Source organism: Dermochelys coriacea, chromosome 11, assembly GCF_009764565.3.
Source record: "Dermochelys coriacea isolate rDerCor1 chromosome 11, rDerCor1.pri.v4, whole genome shotgun sequence".
Taxonomy (NCBI): domain Eukaryota; kingdom Metazoa; phylum Chordata; order Testudines; family Dermochelyidae; genus Dermochelys; species Dermochelys coriacea.
In genome coordinates, this window is record NC_050078.2 from 64,908,416 (window position 1) to 64,932,608 (window position 24,193).

General features: G+C 44.9%; 1 protein-coding gene and 1 pseudogene across 1 annotated transcript; both read right to left on the minus strand.

The window, feature by feature from the left end:
• Positions 1-244: 244 nt before the first annotated feature.
• LOC119863161 lies at positions 245-10,276 on the minus strand (annotated as a pseudogene).
• A 2,084-nt stretch (positions 10,277-12,360) lies between these two features.
• On the minus strand, positions 12,361-22,820 carry LOC119863162 (gamma-crystallin 2-like). Its single transcript, XM_043505657.1, has 3 exons — positions 22,595-22,820; positions 13,771-13,787; positions 12,361-13,324 (listed from the first exon to the last, which is right to left on the minus strand). The coding sequence occupies exons 1-3, from the start codon at positions 22,769-22,771 to the stop codon at positions 13,162-13,164; spliced, it is 357 nt and encodes a 118-aa protein (XP_043361592.1). The 5' UTR covers positions 22,772-22,820; the 3' UTR covers positions 12,361-13,161.
• Between the last annotated feature and the right edge of the window lie 1,373 nt (positions 22,821-24,193).

Here is a 24,193-nt window from a genome sequence, read left to right on the forward strand (position 1 = left end):
ATGTAATAAATGCACAGGGTTTAAATATACAGATATTCCTTATGAGTGTTCACTCTTCATAACCCTTGTACCATTTGACATTGAGTTTAATAGCCATTTTAAAAGAAAACAAACCTTGCTAGACACCCACCTAGACTAGAACTGCTGCTGAAGTGCCAGTGTACTGGGTTTGTTTTTCCATTGAAGCAGAATGGCAAGAACTCAGACAATGTCTGAAGTGAAAGTGGGATGAGAAAGAGCCGAGTCAGCTGTTCAGGGCTCCCCGCTTGGTGAGTTGCCTGTACTCCCCGGGTTCCAGCACGTGCTACTGCCATCTGCACTGTGGCTCTGCCAGTGCCTCTCGAGTACATTACAGGAGCTGACGTTGTGGTACTGGAAGCAATCGTGGACTTCGCTGCTGTCTTCTACACACTCCATCATTTGTCCTCTTAGAGCTTCTCTCTCACAAATCTTTATCTTGGAGCCCTTCTGCTGCAGTGGCAAAAAAGAGAAGAGAGAATATAAAAAAGGTGTCTGGACCTTTTCTGATACTTGGAAGCTATGCAGACCTGATCCAAAAGCCCATTGATATAAATAAAAAGACTCCCATTGATTTCAATGAGCTTTGGATCGGATCTGGAGTCTTGGTAAGGAAACATCTGTCAAAAGAAGAATTTAAGTCAAAAGCAGTCTTGCTCAATGGGTATGGAACTGGAATGGGAGGCAGGAAACCTGGCTTTTCTCAGTTCTGTGACTGACCTCCTGAGTGATTTTGGAGAAGTTACGCTCCGTGCCTCGGTTTCTGCACCTGGAAAATGGAAATGGTGAAACCCTCCTTGGTAAAGCATATTGAGGTATACGGATGTGAAGCACCATGTAAGAATTAAGTGCTCTTATTACTATTATTAAGGTGATAAAAGAGGAAAGTAACTGAAGCACGAGAGATGTCTACATAGGACAGATGGGGGAAAGAGCCATCAAACACATTTTTTTCCCCCAGCTGAATCTGAGTTTGTGAAACTTCCATGAAATGAATAGGAAAAATGGAGATTAATTTTTGCATGCAACATTTTCCACTATCTGAATGTCTGTGAAATTGAAAAGCTCCTTTTGCTTAAAAAAAAATAAATGGCACAGGTGAACTTTCAACCAGAAATGAAAGCACGTGGTGAGGGTGCTGGATCCCAGGTCACAGAACAAATGAGTGTCAAAACTGGGATTAGAATGCATGAGTCCTGACTGTGAGCTATGGTTAATCCACACGATCCTAGGGAAATACTGAGACGTTATTGAGCCTCACTTTCTCCATCTGTAAAATGGAAATGCAACTCAAGTGTGTTGCAAGGGATAACCTAGGCATACAAGAATGATTCAAGGTCTGAAAAACACACCTTGTAATGGAAGATTTAAGGTACTCTGCCCTTTTATCTCATCAAAGGTTAAAATTGTCTTGATCAAGGTAGATATGTAACTATACACAGACAGGTGATGTCTGATATTCAAGGGCTCTTTAATCTAACAGACAAAGGCTGTAACTGAAATCACCCTGAAGGTAGTGGCAGGGCTGGGAATGAAACCCAGGGGTACTGAGCCCCAATCTAGTGCTTTATCCATGAGACCACACTGTGTTAAAGTCACATAGGTGCTTAAGTGCTTTGCTCCCTTGGGATGAATTTAGGAATGTGCTTAAATGGTTTACTGAATCAGGGCCCTAGTTTGGAGTAAAGTATGTCCCATAAAATAGTCCATTATAGAATAGCGGGAGTCACAGCCTTAAGGATTTCTGGCCTCCATTCCATCTCTCTCGCAAAGATATATAATCTTTGCTCTAAGGAGAGGAACCCGATTAAATTTTTAGAGCCTTAATTCCTACAGGGGACTGGACTAGATGACCTTTTGAGGTCCCTTCCAGTCCTATCATTCTATAAGAAACCTTTCTTCAAAAATGTGTAACCTCTTTTTTGTGTGCTCTTATTTGCCGTGTGTCTGAGAAGTAAACTCAGGCACTTGTACAGGAAATGAACCTCTGTTTTATTGACACAGCTCTAGCAGTTGGCTTCCGAGAGTATAAGTGTTTGATTTACCTCTCAATGAATTTTGTATAGGAAAGCGGTGATACTCTGGACTTCTCCTTCACTAGATAAATTCTGCTGATATAGATTGATCTTTAACAATCTTTTGCATTGCCGATGTTCTATTGATGACATTATTGTTCAAATACAATAAAAATATAGTTTAAAGATACAAAAAAACCCAGCTCTTATTCACTCTGAAAGACCTCATGAAGTATAATACCACAGCTACAAAGGAAGTGGGACTTGCTTATAATTGATGACAGAAGTGATTATTTTTATTCAGACTATTTGAAAGTCTTTGGGCCAGCCAGTGTATCCCAGCCCTTTGATTTGTTTATTTTTTCATTAACGTCTAATTAACCACAATGGGAAAAAAGCTCTCTTTGTTAGGAATTCAGCTCCTACATCTCTTCAGTTAAGGGTGAGAAAGCTCCTAACCCACATTTCTAAGTCACCCAAGAAATGGTGAAAAATGAAACAAGACTCAACAGTCCCGATATTTCTGAGGGGAGGGAAGGGGGAAGGCAAGGGAAAAAAAACTTTAAAAAACCTTCAGGGCTCCTTTATGGACCACAAAGTAGCAAAAAAGGGCACAAACCCATTCCCCCTTGATTTGCATGTAACCTTTAAAGGGAGACACCTTTATACAAGCCTGAATAAGATGTGCCACCCACAAGGTCAGTGTGTGTTGTTCCTGCTTCAAGTGGCTGATCCACATCAGAGAGGAAGGGCTTATTTATGTGAACGCCTACTGTGCGGCAAGACGGGCTGCAAATCCATAGTGCTTTAGCATGCTGGGCACTAACTGACTGTGTGGACCCTGCTACCGCACACTAAAAGTTCCCATTGGTACAGTGGTGGTTCAAACCACTGTACCGCAGTGCATGTTAGGGATCTGTCAGCATGCAGCAGGAGGCGCTATATCACCAGTTAGCTTGGGAAAGGCTGGAGTGCTGTACATTCATACCCCAGATTGCTGCACGCTACGTGTTTGCCCCAAAAGCTACTCTCGCTGTTACCTAATGGAGTTGCTCCTTTAGTTCAAGCGGTAGAGGGTCATTCTCTTAGTGGTGAAGGTTCTGAGTTCAGTCCCTGCTGTCACTAGAGAGGGGACAATATTGATCTATTTAAACAAGCTGTCCCAGCCCTAAAACTTTGTAGTGAACTAATGGGCAGTGACAGACCCAGCATTCCTACAAGGTCCCTTCTGTTCAGTCTGTATGTGGTATGGGTGTAGAAGTAGTAGATCCCCACAGTCAGCTGGGATAGTTAAAGCAGCACAACTTGTTTGTGTAGAGACCCTAATACAACCCCCTGCTAGGAAGTTATCCAACTACTCGGTGGAAATTCATCTCCATCCTGTCACCCCTAGTTATATCCCCCTTCTACCACCAAAACTAAGTCCTCTCCCCCCTGATATTTCTAATATTTGTACAGTGTTCTCATGTGCCCCTTACCCTTAGCAGTTGCTTCTCTTGGCATAAGTAGCTCTTTGCAGTTTTCCTCATATATTAATCCATCCTGCTTCCGGATCATTTTTATTGCACACCTCTGGACTCCCTCCAGTTTCTTGCTCTGCTCCTGATCCTGCCTCATTGACTTCAATGGAGCTTGGTCACTGAATTCAATGGAGGCAGGATGGAACCCCATCTGACTGGGAATCCAGGGACAACAGCCCTGTGGGCTTAGGCACATTGCACTTGTGTTGTTACTTTCAGTTCTGTTCTGATGAGGTTGAGTCTTAAAACAGAATCTGAGGTCCTGGGAAGTCCCCCCTGTTTGGCATCTTTTATTATAAGGAACTAGTCCTGCAAACACTCCCGAGCATAGCACTTGCTGCTGTGCATGGTCCCACTGCAGCAAATGCAGATGGTAAGAAGGGCTTGATTGTTCCCTAGGTTGCAGTAGGGGTAAGGGGGGTAAGGGCTGGTATGATCCTCTTAGACTGGAGCTCAGGGGAAAGGACTGCCTTGGCTCTGCCCTCTACCGCATACCGAGCAGCAGAACTGGACAGGCCTGAAGGGAATAAGTTCCATCCCCAAAAGGGGGGTACTAAGTGAACCCCAACTCTAGCTAGGAGGAAGCAGGAAAGATACCTCTCCTTGAGTGGTGCAGCTATGTAGTGTCCCTTACATGGGCTGAACCCAAAGGCTCCATCTTGCCCCACGTCCTCAGTTCTTAGTGAGCCCATCCTTGTATTTTAAGTCACCTTTTCAATACTCTTATAAGGGGGTGCTCTAGGGTCTAGCCTGGTGTAAGTAAGAGCAGGCCCAGGGCTGTAATTTATACCCCATGGATCATGGAAACAGAGAATAATAGGAGCACAGTATACTTCAGTACACCCCCTTGTTCCTTCAGGAATGCTCCCTGATCCCCTCTCTTCATCTTCAATCCCGTGCACTGGGGACTAGGAAGGGAGCAGAGGTAGAACCCCACAGCCATTCAGAACGAATGTTCATGAGGGTGGGTTCCAGTCAACCAATGCACATGTAGTCACCTGGAACCCAGTGGCACCCACACTTCTTTCTTTCCTCTAGCTACACAAAACTATTATGCACTGCTGAAGACTCACAGGTGGCCAACAGCCCTGTTCAATTTATTGCTCAGGTACGTTGTAATTGTTTTATACCAGGAGCATCCTCACAACTGGCTTCCTTCAGGAAAGCCAGGCCCACATACAGATTTTATTGCACTCTGTAATGTATTAGTCTGAGATCGTGCCTAATTCTCTGATAGAATTACTACAGTTTGAAATAAATGACAGCTGACTTACTGATGCAATAACACAGCGGGACTTGATGGAATCACTGAGGCCCATCCATTGCTGGAAGTCAGAATATTCACCCTTATTGAGAAAATACTGCTGTCCCATGTAATTGGGTTGTTCATAGATCATGAAACAGCTACTTTCTACCCGGATGGAGTTACAGTGGCTCAGCTGAAACTGCAGATCAGGACAGTCACTGGTGCTTTCATAGGAGTGGCTCTGGAAGTTCTTGTCCTCATAGAAGATGATCTAGAGAGAGGGGATAGACCATCAGAGCTGTGTTACAGAGAATTCTGCGTGGGTTGGACCATTGTGGTGTTAGCTGGTGTAGTGCCTTGCTTTGGTTCAGCTCATGTTGATATTGCTCACTGTAAAGAAGGGTCATTGATTGGGTAGATAACTATAATATTGGACATGGCTTCAAGTATGGTCCCTCCATGTCAGTGGAGGCAGGTAGAGAACAGCTGACCAGTGCTTAATTTGTGCCAAGGCTTGCCAGGGGTGAGCCCCGGCACCTCAAGGCTTGGCAGTTCATAGTCCCGGCAACTCTGGGCTTGCTGCATCAGTTATGAATGTAAAAAAATTGCTTGAGCTCCAGCACCTAATTGTTGAGCACTGGCACCTCTTTCATTACAATTAGGCACTGTAGGTGACCCACTTGAGAAAGGAACAGACCACATTACTGTGTATTAATAACAATCCTTGGCTGGTTGACTGACAGGATAGTATCAGTGTTGGGTAACTCCAGTGGGAGTTTTCTGTGTGTGTGTGTCTTTCCCTTTCTCTCCAGATGGGGCATAGCAAGAAAGTAGCAGCTGATATAGGTGGGACAGAAGAGTTCCTCCTTAAAGTCAGGACCAGATCCTCAGGTGGTCTCAATTGGTATAGTTCTGTTGACTTCAGCAGAGCTACCCTGATTGACACCAGCTGTGGATCTGAAAGATGAAGAATATAGTAATAAGATGTGTGTGTGGGGCGGAAAACAATCATCAGCTACCAAAAGGGGCTTTAAAAAGTGTATGTGTGTGTGGTGGGAGGGGAATGGAAATATAATAAAAAATTACCTTTGCCGTCCTGACAAATCACCTGACTGACTTTCTCTTCTGCAGTTACTGCACGGATAGCTTAATGCAGCTTAAGTATCCAAACTGGAAGCCCTTCGTCTGCATATTGTATTGTCATTTGGCTTTGGTCACTGCCTTTCACTGGGAGCTCAGGTTCATTCATACGCACTTCCACAATCTGCTTCTTTCTGTTCGCCACAGACAGGTTTTCTAGTTCTTTGTGCCTTTTGAATAGTCATTGTGTATCTGGAACTCAGTAATCCTGCTATAGATGGAATGGGTTGGTCAGCAAGTGGAGTTAAGAGAGAGAAGCAGAGAGGGTTGTGAAAGGGTAAGAATTTAAGACAGAGCAATAATAGGCAAGGGTGAAAAAACCCTCAGTGATGGTTACAAGGTACAGTAGAACCCATTCCAAGATATATTTTAGATACACCATAATTCACACAGTAAACACATTAGGGCAGTAAGTTTCTGGCTAAGCAAAGCTTATGTTGTATGTAAAGACAGTTCATATCTGGGCCTCGCAGATTCCGAAGCTTAGGAGTGTTTGGATCAAGGGTTTTGATAATACAGACTTTCAAAATTCTGATTGAGGTTCGCTGCAGATTTCAAAAGGCCCCCAAAGCCTGAGGTATTTAAATCTGGGTTTTGGTTTAGATCCATGTCTAATGACTTGATTATTAGCAAAATATTCACTATGACATTAAAAAGGCCTGAAATGTGATTAGTATAATTAGGAGCGAACGTCTGTCTTTTCTCCTGCTGATAATAGCCCACCTTAATCGATTGGTCTTGTTAAGAGTTGGTATGGCAACCCCCATTTTTTCATGTTCTCTGTAGATATATATATATATCTTCCTACTGTATTTTCCACTGCATGCATCTGATGAAGTGGGCTTTAGCCCACGAAAGCTTATGCTCAAATAAATTTGTTAGTCTCTAAGGCGCCACAAGTACTCCTCTTTATGTCTTTTTTAACTTTTGCATCATGCTAATACCTCTACTATACCTGTTGATAAAAGTGAAGCAGCTGTTATAAATGATCACGGTTATGGTGAAGAATGCATGAGCTAGTTAAGACAAAAAAATTTCTAGGGAGCCCACATTTCTCTCTCTTTCCACATAGAGAGAGAGATTGAAAACTATTCCCAAGAGTATCAGACCATTCTCAAGCTCCCAGAGCAGGATGCAGATATTTATTTCCAGATTCATTTGTTTGGCCAGAGAAATAAATTTAATAAATTCTCATTGGAGGGTATGAAAAATTAGGGGGAATTTTTTATTTTCTAGAATTGCCAGCTTCCCTGATTTAAAACCTGACTGTCAGCAGAGTAAAACCAGTGCTCTGTGTGTGTGTGTGTGTGTGTATTGTTCCTTATACATGATTTTGTGAGATTAGGAAAATGTATCATTCCATTCTTCTATCAGGGAAAACCCACAGATCCATGAAAATGTGTCTTCCCCTGCTGGCAGCTCCTGTGAGGCAGAACCAGATAGTCAGTCAAAGTAGAGAGGGTATGACCACACCTCTGGAGATTCAACTAGTTTGTGATACTTCCAAAGCTACTTCATTAACCTTCAATAGATCAGACATAAGTTAGGGGTTTGTTACAGGAGTTGGTGGGTGAGATTCTGTGGCCTGCGTTGTGCAGGAGGTCAGACTAGATGATCATAATGGTCCCTTCTGACCTTAAAATCTATGATTCTATGATTAACCTAATTCCTTGAACCATTAACCAACAGGTTAGTGACCATAGCCAAAAATACACATAAACATGTTCCTACGAGCAGACAGAGATATACTGTGTACCAAAGAGAGAAAGGAGTAAAGATGCAGTATTGTAATCCTTCCATCAGAATAGTAACATTTGTGCCAGATGGGATGGATCTGCAGGCTTTCCTGGTAGAAAAAAGGAAATTTCCAGGTAAATTGAGATAAATTCCTATTTTTCTTTGCAAGGAAAGCTCACAGATCCAGGACAATGAGATATCCCATAGCACTGTGTAACCAGGGGAGGAAACAAAGGATGAATAGCGATCTGCAATGTGAAGGAGATAGATTTTCTATTTTAAATGGGTGAGGACAGCTTGAGGAATCATCCTTCCAAAGGCAGGGCCTGATCAGACCTGCACATTTAATTTGTGAAGGCGTGGACAGATGATCAAGTGGCCATCCAACATCTCTCTTTGTGTGCTACTCTTCGGACAAGAGGCTGCCCTGGTGCTGAATGAATAGACAAGAAAGTTTAAGGTGGAGAAAGGCTTCTGGATTTGTGAATTTCTGAAATGCATCATGGACATCTACTCATTGAAACTTTTTGTGTCTTTGTTTTTGTTTTTTCCCCCTCTCATCTGATGATGGACAGGTGGTTACAGAGCAAATAGAGTTAAAGATTTTCTGGATTGCTTTAGTGATTCAATGTAGATTTTTAGAGCTCACCAGACATCCAGAGCATGCCAGGGCTTTTCAGAAGGTGTCTTGCATGTGAACAAAAGGAGAGAAGAATAAATTCTTGTTACCTGCAGAACATAGTGTTTATCTGGGGGAGATAGGCGGCGTTAGCTCTTAGCACAACTTTGCTACCAGGAGAGATGCAATACTGCTGTTCTGGTGATAAGGGGAAGTTCCCCGTGTTGTGCAGGGTTGACATGCAAGGCAGCCAAGAGACCATCTGACGTCCAGATGCAATTGAATCCTGTGCTCATTTGCTCCTAGATTTTAGGTCAGAAGGAACCGTCATGATCCTCTAGTCTGAGGACCATCATGATCCTCTAGTCTGAGGACCATTGTGATCATCCAGTCTGACTTCTTGCACATCGGAGGCCACAGAACCTCACCCACCCGCTCCTATAATAGACCCCTAACCTCTGTCTCTATGGAAATGGTTGCCCTTTGGCATTTGAGAGTCTGGGGCTTTAGACTCATATTAAGACTTTGCTGGGAGAATTCCAAAATATACATGTAACAGGCAGTGGCCAAGTGGCCTAGTGGTAAGAGCGCATGGCTCTTAGCCCCCTGCTTGGTTGAGGAGCCTCAGTCTTTAAGGCCAGGCGGGCAGGCTAGTGCTCCTTCACCTCAGGTAGGAAGGCGACTAGCTGTTGCCTTTTCACCAGTCAGCCCCGAACTGAGCCAGGCTCTCTTCTTTTCTCCCTGCCCCCGGCCTGGCATTGACTGCAGGTATAGTGTGGTGGGGCTAACTGGGCCCAAAGGCTCTCTTTAACCCCTGCTGATTCTGGCATCCTGTGGCCCTTTGAGTAGCTACCTTCTAGCCACTGAGAGAGGAAATGTGGAGACTCCTTTTGGTACCAGCACTAGAGGAGGACAGGGAGGATGGGGCCCATGGCTTCAGGGAAATGAGAAACTTCTGGAGAGGACACATGTGGAATCTAACCCAGTGCAGCGTATCAATGTAGGAGACCAACATTCTGATCAGAAACATCAGAGCCTTGATAGATATGATGGGAGAACTGTCCTTGCATTGCAGCCACTGGCCTCTGAATCCTGTTCTCCAGTAGGAACGTCTTTCTGGAGGTTCTGAGTTATAACTGCCATAGATTTGCACAAAGTACATGTTAAAACAAGTGAGATTTTCCAACTGTGATACATATGCTTTAGTGCCTGTAGCCTGCAATATGTTGCATGTGTGCACTTAGATGCACCACTCCCGTGCTTGATACAATTACAGTGAAATTGTGCAGCTATGTGCATTACTGCCCAATTACCTCAGATGCCTTTTATAACCTGTATAATCTTAAGGGCCTTTTAAACAATGATAAAACTATTGTACCATTAAATGCTTGAAATGCTGTGTTTGCTCAGGGCAATGATCACACACTGATTTTAGGTGTCTTTAGCCATTACATAAATTGGGCTCTTTCTTGTGCTAATGCAATAAACAAGCATCTAGTGATGTGGGAGCAGTTTTACCATCTTTTTCTGCCACTTGCATGCCGTGTTTTGCTCACCCACATGTAGTCATGGCTGGGGAGGAGGCAGAGAGCCCTACTGGCACAGGTGGGTGAAGGGAAGAGCTATTCCCGGTTGCCAGGGGATTGGGAGGAGTGCAGTTAGTATAAACATCCCTATATGGGATGTTTTTAATGAGTCATCAACTGAGGAGAGGAAGGAGGGAGTGAAAATGGTGACTGAACAGGGCTATAAGGATGCTGCATGGAGACATACTTCCATCTGCTCCTGTAGCTACCTCTGACCGCCCATAAACAGTCATGGTGGTGCACATTCAGGACCTGGAATAAAGGTCCCTAAGCCCCTGCATATGAACCTGCATAAACGGGATGGACGGGTTAAATATACCACCCAAACATACCAGCGAGGTCTCCTCATCAGCATTTCCTGTCACTGCTTGGCTTCCCAGCTGGATCTCTGGCATATTGAGAAGGTCCGAGATGCCTCAAGACCTCTCCTCTGGTCTAGTTCTGGGGGTGTTTGGAGCTCTGGCAGTGAGGGGGGCCTGGCCAGTGACCCAGATTTGCTGGGGGGGGGAGGGGTAGAAATGAGGGGAAGGGGCCAGGCCAGTTCCCTGGGATGTAGTGATTTACTTATTATCCATGGAATCAAAAACAGTTTGCTGGAAATGTGAACCATTTTATATTGAGTAACCCTTCTCATAACTGGATTATTATATAAAGGAGGGTTAAAGCTAGGACTGTCTTTTTGTTCTGTGTAGCACAATGGGGTGCTGGTCTCTAACTGGGATTCCTAGGAGCTACAGTCATACGAATAAATAATAATATTTGGAGGTGGGTCTGAATCAAAATATTAAATCTGAATAAACCCAAACTCCAATTTTCACTTTGCAGCTCAGAACCGCCTCTGCCCAAATCACCCTGGTTTAACTCAATGGAGATACACTAGGGATTAAGTTGTTCCTTTGTTTCTAATTACACTGTCGGTATTTTGTCTGTAGGTTTTGTTTTTGTTTAAATTGTGGTCTTGGTTGTAAGCTACTGATCAAGTCAAACAATGATGAACATTGCCATTGCAATCAGTCCCTATTAGGGGTCGCTGGTGCAAGGCATTCAGTAGCCCTTAGTGAATGGGTGGGTTACAGCACTCAGCTGGGGCTCTAGGGTACGGCAGACTGCAGGAGTCTAATGCCCAGATTCCTTGGCCTGCCCATGAGAGAGTGTGGAGCCAGAAGGGTTTCCTAGGTTTCAAACTCGGGGGCTGAGGGGTGGAAGGAGGCTAAACAATCAGCAGTGGGGAGATCGAGTTTGGGGGGGTCCCTGGAAAGAAGCTGTCTGCATGTGGCTGTGAGTCTGGCAGGGCAGGCCTTAGGGCAAATGGCAAACTTTCTTTGGCAGCCTTCAAGTCTTGCTCCCAGAGCAGCAGACGGCCGCTTAGCAGGCAGAGCAGCAGCAGGTGAAGTGGTGGCGGGGGCGTTGCAAGTGTCATGCAGCCAAGATGACAGAGAGGGGACCCATGTGAGCGCCTGCCTCCTGCCCCACAGCCCCCTTTATCCCCTCTCCCCGCCTCCCGGATGGGCATGGCCCTTCTGCAGCCTCTTGATCAGAGTGCCCACTCTCCTTCCCCCCCACACGGCACCTTGGGCGATCACCCACGTCACCCACCCATAAGGCTGGCCCTGGAGTCTGGTGAGCCCTGAGAGAAGCAGCGGGCTGGAAAATGGATGCTTCTTGTGGCAGGACATGGGTGCTGTTCAGGGACCCCAGACTGTTCAGGGAAATGGGACCTGTGTACATTTTGTAAATAGACAAGTTACATATAGAAACTATCCTGGCCCCATGTCACTGATTTCTCATCCAAATGGAAACTACCCTGCAAGGCCTCATATTTCCACTATGTCTTGGCCAAAGGGGCAATGATAGCCAAGCTTTACCAGTAATTAACAAAATAGCTCACAATTTCACTTCATAATCTGAAAGTCCCCAACTTCTGAAGCCTTATCCCAATGTGTAGCTCTTTTGAGAAGGGGGAATAGAACAGCTTGAAGGTCATTCCCACAAAACGTCTGCTGCTCCAACATGGCACTAAGAAGCATAGCTTTCAGAGTGTCAGACTAAAGCTAATGTGGCTATGCCTATCCATTCTGCAATTGCATCTTAATTTGCGGGGTAGATGTACCTGAAGATAAATACACCGAAAAATCCTCTGGCTCTTCCAGCAGGCCTGGGGTGTAGCTTCCTCCCAGAGTTGTGGTTAGTTCATATTTTTAAAACACTTGACACTACAGAAAAGCAAAGCATGACCTCTGATCTTACAATCAGATCCATGCAGGCCTGTGCAGAACCCCATTGACCTCAGTGAGACTGCAGATGGGCACAGAGATTTTCCATTGCTATTTGATTGCAGGGTTAGGGTCTTTATCATATATTTTTATTTTACTGAGAAATGAACAACAGAGCGATGTGTAAGCTCCAACAAGGTTTATTATATGATACCAATCACATTACAAATGCTGGTTGCCAAGAAGAGAGGTGTAACTGATAAACATGGTATAAATCAATCAGAAATGCTTTGTCGTAGTCTAGTTTGTGTGTCTCAGGACTATAAATCCCAGCATACAATGGGCAGGACTAGAAAGCTGCTTGCAAAAGAACTATCGGCTCAACTCAGCCACCCTTGCTTACCCTGAGCAGTGCCATTGATTTCATGGGGCCTCTCCTGAAGTAAGGTACAGGTCATAATGAGTGCAGGTTCAGAATATGGTCCATTGACTCTGTGTTACAGGACTGAAAAGTCATGCTGGGAAGAGTCGTTCAGAACATCCTGAAGATGAACGTTCGCGTCTCTTCCAACAAGAACTGAAAACCATTTTGCGAAGCGCAGAATCATGCAGTCATTTATGTGAATCTCACTCGGCAGATCAAATTCCATTTCAGCAATTTGGCTGTAGCTGTGTTTTGCCTATTTGTTTTCTGAGCTTGACTCTGGAGTTAATCCGGGTCACTGATTTCCGTGGAACTACTAGTGTTAGGCCGGTGAGCCAGATTGGACCCTGCCACTTAAGTGCCTGATCCAAAGACTCCCATGGACTTTAATGAGCTTTGGATCGGGCCTTAAACACTGAAGGGCAATTGGGAACCTAACTTCCATTAGGCAACTTTGAACATCCCAACCCAAAAGAGCAACAAATTGTTTAAATAGTATTACCTCAATGAAGAGACGAGTTTACAGCATGGAAGTGTGTGCTGCTTAGGGAACGTATGCTGTTGGCCTAAAGGAACCAACGATGGCGGTCACGGCTCCCCAGTCAGTGACTCCCCAGTACTCTCTGGGTCTCAGGAGGTACCATCATGCTTGGTAGTTTGGCTGCCCACAGAAAATCTGGTTTCCTTCAAAAATGTGACAGGACTGGATGTCCCTGGGATGAAATTCGTCATAGAGAGAAGGATAGTCACAGAAGGATTCCGTCATCCTGCCTCCCACATCATTTGTCTCATAGACTCGTATCCTTCTGGGAAGACAAACATAAACACAGGTGTATAGCACACAAGCAGCAGCTCTATATGATCATAGGTTGCTTGCTGCTTTATTGACATTAATGATACATAAATGAATGACAACTTGTGTTCAATTAGCAGAAAAAGGGCCTGATTCACCACCTCTCTGACAGTTTTACACAACTCCAATGATTTCAGTAGAGTTCCAGTGGTGTAAGGATAGTGTAAGCAGTGGGGAATCAAGCCTAGGGTGTGTAAATTATACCTAGCTTTAGCAAGTGAAGGATGAAAGCAAGTGGTAAATGACAGCTGGACTGCCATAAGGGTCATATGCACCAGCATTGCCAGCATTACTGTTCTCCAGTGGATAGGGCACTAGAATGGTGCTCAGGAGAGCTGGATTCTGTTCTTGACTCTGCTACTAACCTGCCAGGTGGCCATGGGCAGATTGCCTCATCACTCTGTACCTCGGTTTCCCTTCCCACCCTTTGTCTCTTAAGTTTGTAAGCTCTACTTCAGCCCTGTCTCTCACTATGTGTTTGTATGGTGTCTAGCTGCATGGTGAGACCCTCACTGGTTAGGGCCTTATATATCAAAATGTATTATGTTGAGGGCATCTGTTTTTCAGAGTTTATTAATTTCATTTTTGGGGGTTTATTTTTAGCAATTTTTGAGTTTTATCTGGCTGTCCAAAAAGGTCTTTCTCTTTGTATCCACTGTAATGAGGAATGTATATTATATATATCGTTCATTACAGTAATGAATAATCCCTTTGTAATGTTCCCTAGTGAGCTTTAACGTAGAAATTTTTCAAACAGCACTACATTAAAGTACACTGGGGAACCTTTAGTGCACACCAGCAGGGTCTACATGGTCCAATTAATGTGCAACATGCTGGTGCACTATAGAAATGATACCCCCATAGTCCGCATTACTGCTCCATGTAGGCAAGTCCTTAGATACAAGTTGTCATAAATATAAAGGGAAGGGTAAACACCTTTAAAATCCCTCCTGGCCAGCAGAAAAACCCTTTCACCTGTAAAGGGTTAAGAAGCTAGGATAACCTCGCTGGCACCTGACCAAAATGACCAATGAGGAGACAAGATACTTTCAAAAGCTGGAGGGAGGGAGAAACAAAGTCTCTGTTTGAGTGTGAGGGTGAGGGTGAGGGTGAGGGTGAGGGTGAGGGTGAGGGTGAGGCAGAGGCAGAGGCAGAGGCAGAGGCAGAGGCATTTGCCGGGGACAGAACAGGAATGGAGTTTTAGAACTTAGTAAGTAATCTAGCTAGATATGTGTTAGATTCTGTTTGTTTAAATGGCTGAGAAAATAAGCTGTGCTGAATGGAATGAATATTCCTGTTTTTGTGTCTTTTTGTAACTTAAGGTTTTGCCTAGAGGGATTCTCTATGTTTTGAATCTAATTACCCTGTAAGGTATTTACCCTCCTGATTTTACTGAGGTGATTCTTTTACTTTTTCTTCTATTAAAATTCTTCTTTTAAGAACCTGATTGCTTTTTTCATTGTTCTTAAGATTCAAGGGTTTGAGTCTGTGTTCACCTATGTAAATTGGTGAGGATTTTTATCAAGCCTTCCCCCAGGAAAGGGGATGTAGGGTTTGTGGAGGATTTTGGGGGGAAAGACGTTTCCAAGCGGGCTCTTTCCCAGTTATATATCTGTTAGACGCTTTGTGGTGGCAGCAATAAAGTCCAAGGGAAAAAGGAAAATAGTTTGTACCTTGGGGAAGTTTTAACCTGAGCTGGTAAAAATAAGCTTAGGAGGTTTTCATGCAGGTCCCCACATCTGTACCCTAGAGTTCAGAGTGGGGAAGGAACCTTGACATGGTGGCAGAGCGGTGGGATTAACTTGAAATCATTTTGAGATCAATTTGAGATTTTTTGAACCAGAAGCACAGATTTTAAAAGGAAATATTTTTTTCCCTTCGGGCTGCTGGAAAGCAGGTTTTAAGCTGAAAGCAGTTAGAGTTTTTTTTTTTCTCTGCTTTGGGGCCAGAGCAGAGACAAAAGGAGATTGTCTTTTGTGAGCTGGAGTTTTCTCTACCTAAAGGCAGGGTAGTTAACCTGCAGGGAAATTCATAAGTCTTCACAGACCTGAAGAAGTTTTTTTTTTTTCCTAAGAGCAATTAGAGGGGTTTTCTGCCTATTTGCCTGGAGACAAAGATGTTAGGTGGGTTTTTTTTTTTGTTTTTTTTTTTTTTAGGATTTCTCTGTAGGCTGACAATCACTATCAGAGAACATAGTTATCCGAACAGCACAGCAAAATTTTACAAGCCAAGTTTTGGGGGGTTTTTTTGGTTTTCTTTCTAACTCTCGGGTGTAAAGTTAGTTAAAAACAGAGAGGTTAGGATGACAGACTCCACGGTTCAACAAAAGCTGGAATTAGCCAGTTTGGAGGTTGAGGAAAAACAAAAGGAATATGAAAGACAGATAGAACTTATGTGGATGGAGATGGATGCACATGCAGCAAGGGAAAAAGAAATGGAGCCTGCCCACAGGAGGGAAATGGAGGCAAAGGACAAAGAACTGGAGGCAAAGGACAAAGAGAGGAAGCATGCACTGGAGATGGAGAAGGCAAAGGCTCAGCAGAATATACCAACAAACCCTAACAATCCTTCTCCAGGTACTACTTCCCATCCCAGAAAGTTCCCCACCTACAAGGCAGGCGATGATACTGAGGCCTTCTTAGAAAACTTCGAAAGGGCCTGCCTTGGGTACAGCATCTCTACAGACAATACATGGTAGAGCTGAGGCTGCAGCTCAGTGGACCCTTAGCTGAGGTGGTGGCTGAAATGCCTAAGGAACACATGAACAAGTATGAACTGTTTAAAACCAAGGCAAGAGTCAGAATGGGGCTAACCCCCAAGCATTCGTGTCGGCAGTTCAGAGCCCTAAGGTGGAAACCAGACATCATTTACCCGACATGCTTACCACATTGTGAAACATTGGGATGCCTGGATATCAGGAGCAAGTGTTAAATCTCCAGCAGATATGCCCTTCCTAATACAAATGGAACAGTTCTTAGAGGGTCTTCCTGAGGAAATAGAAAGATACATCCTAGATGGGAAGCCCAAAACTGTAATCGAGGCGGGGGAGATTGGAGTCAAATGGGTGGAGGTGGCAGAGAGGAAAAAAACTGGTCGCAGTTGGAATGGATACCAGAAGGGACAACCTCAGAGCACCCCCTCCTACCAGGGGCCACCCAAGGCCCCATCTACCCCCCAAGGAACCTTCCCGCCACCTTATCATCCCACCACACCGTTCTCCAGCAACCTACCTCACCCCAGTGACTCGTCAGCTGGACGATGTTTTAAATGTAATGAGCCGGGGCATGTAAAGGCCAACTGCCCCTAGAACCCCAACAGATTACAGTTCATTGCACTGGAATCACACCAGAGGTCCTCAGGTCCAGATACCTCCCAGATACCCTCGGAGCGTAGGGAAACTGTGAGTGTGAGCAGGAAGAAGGTCACCGCGTGGAGGGACACCAGAGCCCAAGTGTCGGCTATCCATGCTTCCTTAGTGGATCCCAATTTAATCAACCCAGAGATCCAACTGACGATTCAACCCTTCAAGTCAAACTCTTTCAATTTGCCTACAGCCAAGTTGTCTGTCCAGTACAAAGACTGGTCAGGAACGTGGACTTTTGCAGTCTATGATGATTATCCCATCCCCATGCTGTTGGGGGAAGACTTGGCCAATCATGTGAAGCGAGCCAAGAGGGTGGGAATATCACCCGCAGCCAGGCTAAACAAGCCGTCATGCCTAGCTCTGTTCCGGAAACTTCTACCAGGACCTGGTCAGAGGTGATGGACCAGGACCCCAGGCCAATGTCTGCAACAGCAGTAGTGGATCCAGTCTCAGAGACCCAGACAGAGCCAGTCCCAGGACGGAAACTGGCGGAACAGCCCACACCAGACCCATTGCCAGCACTGAATCCAGTACTTGCAACCCCAACCCCAGAGGACCCCACCGAACCTGAACTGGCAGCAGCCGATAACCCTACACAAGAGGCTCAGCCGGAGCCTGAACCCCAACATAGTGCACCAGCGGAGAGCGGTTCACAGTCAATGGAAACAGCCCCATCCCCTACATCGCTTCCAGAGGGACCAAGCAAGGTCCACAATCCAATGAGGAACTGATGTCTCCAGCATCAAGGGAACAGTTCCAGACTGAACAGGAAGCAGATGGAAGCCTCCAGAGAGCTTGGACGGCGGCACGGAGCAACCCACCACCTCTCAGCTCTTCTAATCGATCCAGGTTTGTTGTAGAAAGAGGACTCTTATAAAGGAAACTCTTTCTGGTGGACACTAGGAAAACTGGCATCCTCAGAGACAGTTGGTAGTTCCAACTAAGTACCGGGTCAAGCTCTTGAGCTTAGCCCATGATCATCCTGGCCATGCTGGGGTGAATAGGACCAAAGACTGTTTGGAGAGGTCATTCCACTGGGAGGGAATGGGCAAGGATGTTTCTACCTATGTCCCGTCTTGTGAGATATGCCAAAAAGTGGGAAAACCCCAAGACCAGGTCAAAGCCCCTCTCCAGCTACTCCCCATCATTGAAGTTCCATTTCAGCGAGTAGCTGTGGATATTCTGGGACCTTTTCCGAAAAAGACATCTGGAGGGAAGCAGTACATACTGACTTTCATGGATTTTGCCACCCGATAGCTGGAAGCAGTAGCTCTAAGCAACACCAGGGCTAAAAGTGTGTGCCAGGCACTAGCAGACATTTTTGCCAGGGTAGGTTGGCCCTCCGACGTCCTCACAGATGCAGGAACTAATTTCCTGGCAGGAACTATGGAAAGCCTTTGGGAAGCTCATGGGGTAAATCACTTGGTTGCCACTCCTTACTACCATCAAACAAATGGCATGGTGGAGAAGTTTAATGGAACTTTGGGGGCCATGATATGTAAATTCATAAATGAGTATGCCAATGATTGGGACCTAGTGTTGCAGCAGTTGCTCTTTGCTTATAGAGCTGTACCATATCCCAGTTTAGGGTTTTCACCATTTGAACTTGTATATGGCCGCGAGGTTAAGGGGCCATTACAGTTGGTGAAGCAGCAATGGGAGGGATTTACATCTTCTCCAGGAACTAACATTCTGGACTTTGTAACCAACCTACAAAACACCCTCTGAACTTCTCTAGCCCTTGCTAAAGAAAACCTACAGGATGCTCAAAAAGAGCAAAAAGCCTGGTATGATAAACATGCCAGAGAGCATTCCTTCAAAGTAGAGGACCAGGTCATGGTCTTAAAGGCACTCCAGGCCCATAAAATGGAAGCATCGTGGGAAGGGCCATTCACAGTCCAGGAGCGCCTGGGAGCTGTTAATTATCTCATAGCATTCCCCACCTCCAACCGAAAGCCTAAGGTATACCATATTAATTCTCTAAAGCCCTTTTATTCCAGAGAATTAAGGGTTTGTCAGTTTACAGCCCAGGGAGGAGATGACACTGAGTGGCCTGAAGGGGTCTACTATGAAGGGAAAAGTGCAGGTGGCGTGGAAGAGGTGAACCTCTCCATGACCCTTGGGCATATGCAGCGACAGCAGATCCAGGAGCTGTGCACTAGCTATGCGACGACATTCTCAGCCACCCCAGGACTGACTGAACAGGCATACCACTCCATTGACACAGGTAATGCTCACCCAATTAAAGTCCAACCTTACCGGGTGTCTCCTCAAGCTAAAACTGCTATAGAATGGGAGATCCAGGAGATGTTACAGATGGGTGTAATCCACCCCTCTGGCAGTGCATGGGCATCTCCAGTGGTTCAAGTTCCCAAACCAGATGGGGAGATACGTTTTTGCATGGACTACCGTAAGCTAAATGCTGTAACTCGCACAGACAACTATACAATGCCACTCACAGATGAACTATTAGAGAAACTGGGATGGGCCCAGTTCATCTCTACCTTGGACTTAACCAAGGGGTACTGGCAGGTACCGCTAGATCAATCCGCCAAGGAAAGGTCAGCCTTCACCACACATGTCGGGCTGTATGAATTTAATGTACTCCCTTTCGGGCTGCGGAATGCACCCACGACCTGCCAAAGACTTGTAGATGGTCTCCTAGCGGGATTAGGAGAATATGCAGTCGTCTATATTGATGATGTGGCCATATTTTCGGATTCCTGGACAGAACATCTGGAACGTCTACAAAAAGTCATTGAGCGCATAAGGGAGGCAGGACTAACCGTTAAGGCTAAGAAGTGTCAAATAGGCCTAAACAGAGTGACTTACCTTGGACACCAGGTGGGTCAAGGAACTATCAACCTCCTACAGGCCAAAGTGGATGCTATCCAAAAGTGGCCTGTCCCAAGGTCAAAGAAACAGGTTCAATCCTCCTTAGGTTTGGCCGGTTATTACAGGCGATTTGTACTGCAATACAGCCAAATCGCCGCCCCACTGACAGACCTAACCAAAAAGAAACAGCCAAATGCCGTGCAGTGGACTGAAGAGTGCCAGAAGGCCTTTAACCAGCTTAAAGTGACACTCATGTCTGACCCTGTACTAAGGGCCCCAGACTTTGACAATCCGATCCTAGTAACCACCGATGCGTCCGAGCGTGGCGTTGGAGCAGTTTTAATGCAGAAAGGACTGGATCAAGAATTCCACCCTTTAGTGTTTCTCAGCAAGAAGCTATCTCAGAGGGAAAGCAACTGGTCAGTCAATGAAAAAGAATGTTATGCCATTGTCTACGCTCTAAAAAAGCTACGCCCGTATGTTTGGGGACAGCGTTTCCACCTGCAAACCGACCATGCTGGGCTACAGTGGCTTCATACCGCCATGGGAAATAACAAAAAACTTATTTGGTGGAGTTTAGCTCTCCAAGATTTTGATTTCGACATCCAACACATCTCAGGAGCTTCTAACAAAGTGGCTGATGCACTCTCTCATGAAAATTTCCCAGAATCAACTGGTTAAAATTGTCCTTGAGATGTGGAAAATATTGTTAGTCTTTATATACTTGGTAGTATATTTAGAGGCGCATGTGTCTTATTAACTCTGTTTTTTCCTTGAGCTCCAGGAAGAAATCCCAGCCAGCGTTTCACCCTATCTATGATTGGTAAACACCTTTAAAGGTAAACACCTTTAAAATCCCTCCTGGCCAGCGGAAAAACCCTTTCACCTGTAAAGGGTTAAGAAGCTAGGATAACCTCGCTGGCACCTGACCAAAATGACCAATGAGGAGACAAGATACTTTCAAAAGCTGGAGGGAGGGAGAAACAAAGTCTCTGTTTGTGAGTGTGAGTGTGATGCATTTGCTGGCGACAGAACAGGAATGGAGTCTTAGAACTTAGTAAGTAATCTAGCTAGATATGTGTTAGATTCTGTTTGTTTAAATGGCTGAGAAAATAAGCTGTGCTGAATGGAATGGATATTCCTGTTTTTGTGTCTTTTTGTAACTTAAGGTTTTGCCTAGAGGGATTCTCTATGTTTTGAATCTAATTACCCTGTAAGGTATTTACCCTCCTGATTTTACAGAGGTGATTCTTTTACTTTTTCTTCTATTAAAATTCTTCTTTTAAGAACCTGATTGCTTTTTTCACTGTTCTTAAGATCCAAGGGTTTGGGTCTATGTTCAGCTATGTAAATTGATGACGATTTTTATCAAGTCTTCCCCAGGAAAGGGGGTGTAGGGTTTGGGGAGGATTTTGGGGGGGAAAGACTTTCCAAGCAGACTCTTTCCCAGTTATATATCTGTTAGACGCTTGGTGGTGGTAGCAATAAAGTCCAAGGGAAAAAGGAAAATAGTTTGTACCTTGGAAGTTTTAACCTAAGCTGATAAAAATAAGCTTAAGAGGTTTTCTTGCAGATCCCCACATCTGTACCCTAGAGTTCAGAGTGGGGACGGAAGCTTGACCCACAAGTAAACCTTTCTGGTGGTTTTTCCAGTGTTTACTGGATAAATATCTGATTCATTTTTTTATTGGGAGTGTTTTATCAGTGTTTATTGGTTAAAACCAAAAATCAGAATCCCTAATTATATTCTTGCCTCACTGCTCGGATATCTATAAACAGATTGGCGTTAATTTATCAACTAGTAATTCTGCTTTTCATAAGAAATAGTGAATACCTATTATCTCAAAAATACCAGAATTGCTATCTCACCTAACAACCTCCTCCTTATATATCTGAAAGAAAAATATATATTCATTATCTCTCTAGGAGAAAACGGAACACATTGAACTAAGAACATAGCCTGATATTTTAAATATTTCACCTTAATTTTTCCCTCTTCCCTACTGCTCTTAGTTTCTTTCTACCTCTGTTAATTGTTTTTATTTTAACTCTGTAACTCTCTAAAGCATTTTGGGATACAATTTGTACAAAAGATGATGTACAAAATCAAAGCCTGATCATACTCCCATTGAAATCAATGGTAAAAACTCTGACTGTCTTCAATGATTGAAGTATCAGACCCCGAGTTTGTATTTTAGGCCTGGATTCTGCAAACAGTAAGGCCTAAGCTACACACACAGACCTCCCAACCATCCCACGTTTTGCAGGAGTGTTCTGCTTTGATCCCTCCACAACCTCCACTCCTGTCCCAGTTGAAGTGAACATTTCCTGCATTTTGGGACAGATGTGGGGAAGGGGGTAGTTGGCCCGACACCCCTCTGTCTCCATCTACAGAGAGGTATATGGGCCAAACCTGAGTGGCAGTGCATCCTGCTTTAGTCTCTCGAAATGTTGGAAAGTATGCAGGCAGGTTCCTGTACCAGGATAACTATGGCAGGTTAGCGGGGTGATTCTTTTACCAATATAGTTTTCATGGTGCAACCACGAGTGTAGACAGCTATACTGGTATAAAGGTGCTTTATATCAGTTTAGCCTATTCCCCTTTTTGTGACTTTAAGCACCTTTATACCAGTATACCTACCTCCACAGGAGTGGGGTTGTACTGCTTTAATTATATCCTTGTACAACTTTCATGCATAGACAACGCCTTACTCACATGAGTAACCTTCACCTTGGCATTTGCAGGACTGGGGCTTCAGGTTCCAACTGAGCACGCTGGCTCCCGTCCAGCAAAGCATTTAAACATGTTCAGGATTTAAACACCTTTACAAATCTATTTGGGCTTCTGTTTCCCATTCCCTCCCCCACTTTGGCTGTCCCTTTATCCAGATTGTAAATTCTTTGTGACAAGGACTGTCTCTTACAGCACCTAGCACAATAGATCCCTCAACTTGTTTGATGGTTCTAGTGCTACTCTAGTACAACAAAAATAATCATCGCCCATAGAAAGGACAGTGAACTTACTGGTGTGATTATGCAACAGGACTTGACGGAGTCATTGAACCCCATCCATTGCTGGTAATTTGTATATTCCCCCTTTTTCAGGAAGTACTGATGTCCTATGTAATGGGGGCGCTCGTAGATCATCCAACAGCCACTTTCCACCTGGATTGAGTTGCAGCGGTTAAGGTGAGCATGCATATCTGGCTGATCGGTGGTGACCGCATAGGAGCGGCCCTGGAAGTCTCTGTCCTCGTAGAATATAATCTGGGTTGAAATAACAAAGCAAATCTAATAACGTTTTAAAGCATTTGTTTAAAAAACTGGCCTTGAGCTTCTGGCTCCCATAGGTCTGATCTGCAAAACCTATTGAAATCAATGGAAAGGCTTCCATTGTCCTCAGTGGGCTTTGGATCAGGCCTAGAAAACATCCAGGATTAATATTGAAGCACTGATATACATTTTCCTATCAGGGTCACAGCTAGTGAAATGTGATTGGTTCAGTGGATGATGAGCTAAGCAGATGTCTTCAGATCTTACCCTAAGGATTCTAATGAACTGACGTTCTCCAGCGCTTCGAGTTGGCAAGGTGGAGATTGTGTGCTGTACCTCTAGGAGTCCAAGAAGAGAAGGAGCATGAGCCACTTTTGCACTGCTGGGGTTTTTGGCTGGTTGGCATTCTGAAACAGTGTAATTTAGGCAGGTCAGGAACCGTTTTAAGCTAGTGAACAGGAGAGGCTAACGGGAGATTGGCGAGGGAGTTCTCCAGGTGAAGGAGGAGCGATGATGTGACTCTTGGGGTAAGTTTGTTGTCTGTAGTGTCTGTGTTTGTGATGTGCTTGCTGCTTGACTGAAATATACCGTGTGATCTGCTTGTTTGGGGGACCGTCTGCTGAACCTAGTGACAAGGCTGAGAACTTCTTAACGAGGCTTTGATCCCTAAGCCCTTTAGCACCCACCAACCCTTAACCAGGGGATGGGCTATTCAGGAAGACCAGGGCTTTAAAAAGCCCACTCCTAAACGACCAGAGGAGGTAGGGACCAGGAGCGGCTAGCAGGGGAGTTTTGTGAGGGGGAGTGTGTGTGTGTGTGGGGGGGGGGGAGGGGCTAGATACACTTAACATTCTTTGAACTTAAAGCCAAAAACACCTCCCGATAAAAACAAAACATCAACAAAGGAAGGAGCTGCAGGAGTAAAAAGAGAATTCAGGCAGAAGTCCCTCAACAGAGTGGAGGGCTATCCAGTTTATTGCACCCAATGCAGCATGTAGGATTATCTGCCCTATGGGCAGGTGGAGTACGTGTGCATTTGGTGCAAGGAGCTCCTGGCCCACAGAGACCATGTATGGGCTTTGGAGACCAGGGTGGCTGAACTGGAGGAGCTAAAAGAGACAGGAGAGGTACATAGGTGAGACTTTCTGGGACACAGTAGAATGGTCCCACCCTTGGTCTGACAGCCTCTGTGCTGTTGAGGAGGATGAAAGTCTCAGGGAAGGAAAACATCCAACTGGAGCAGAGGGAAATGATCCCATAGTTGGGACCCTCCTTCCAGATGATGCTGTGGTATTCTCTCGCTAATACTTCAGTCACTTGAATAGCGTTATGCTAGTAGCAGCAACTTCC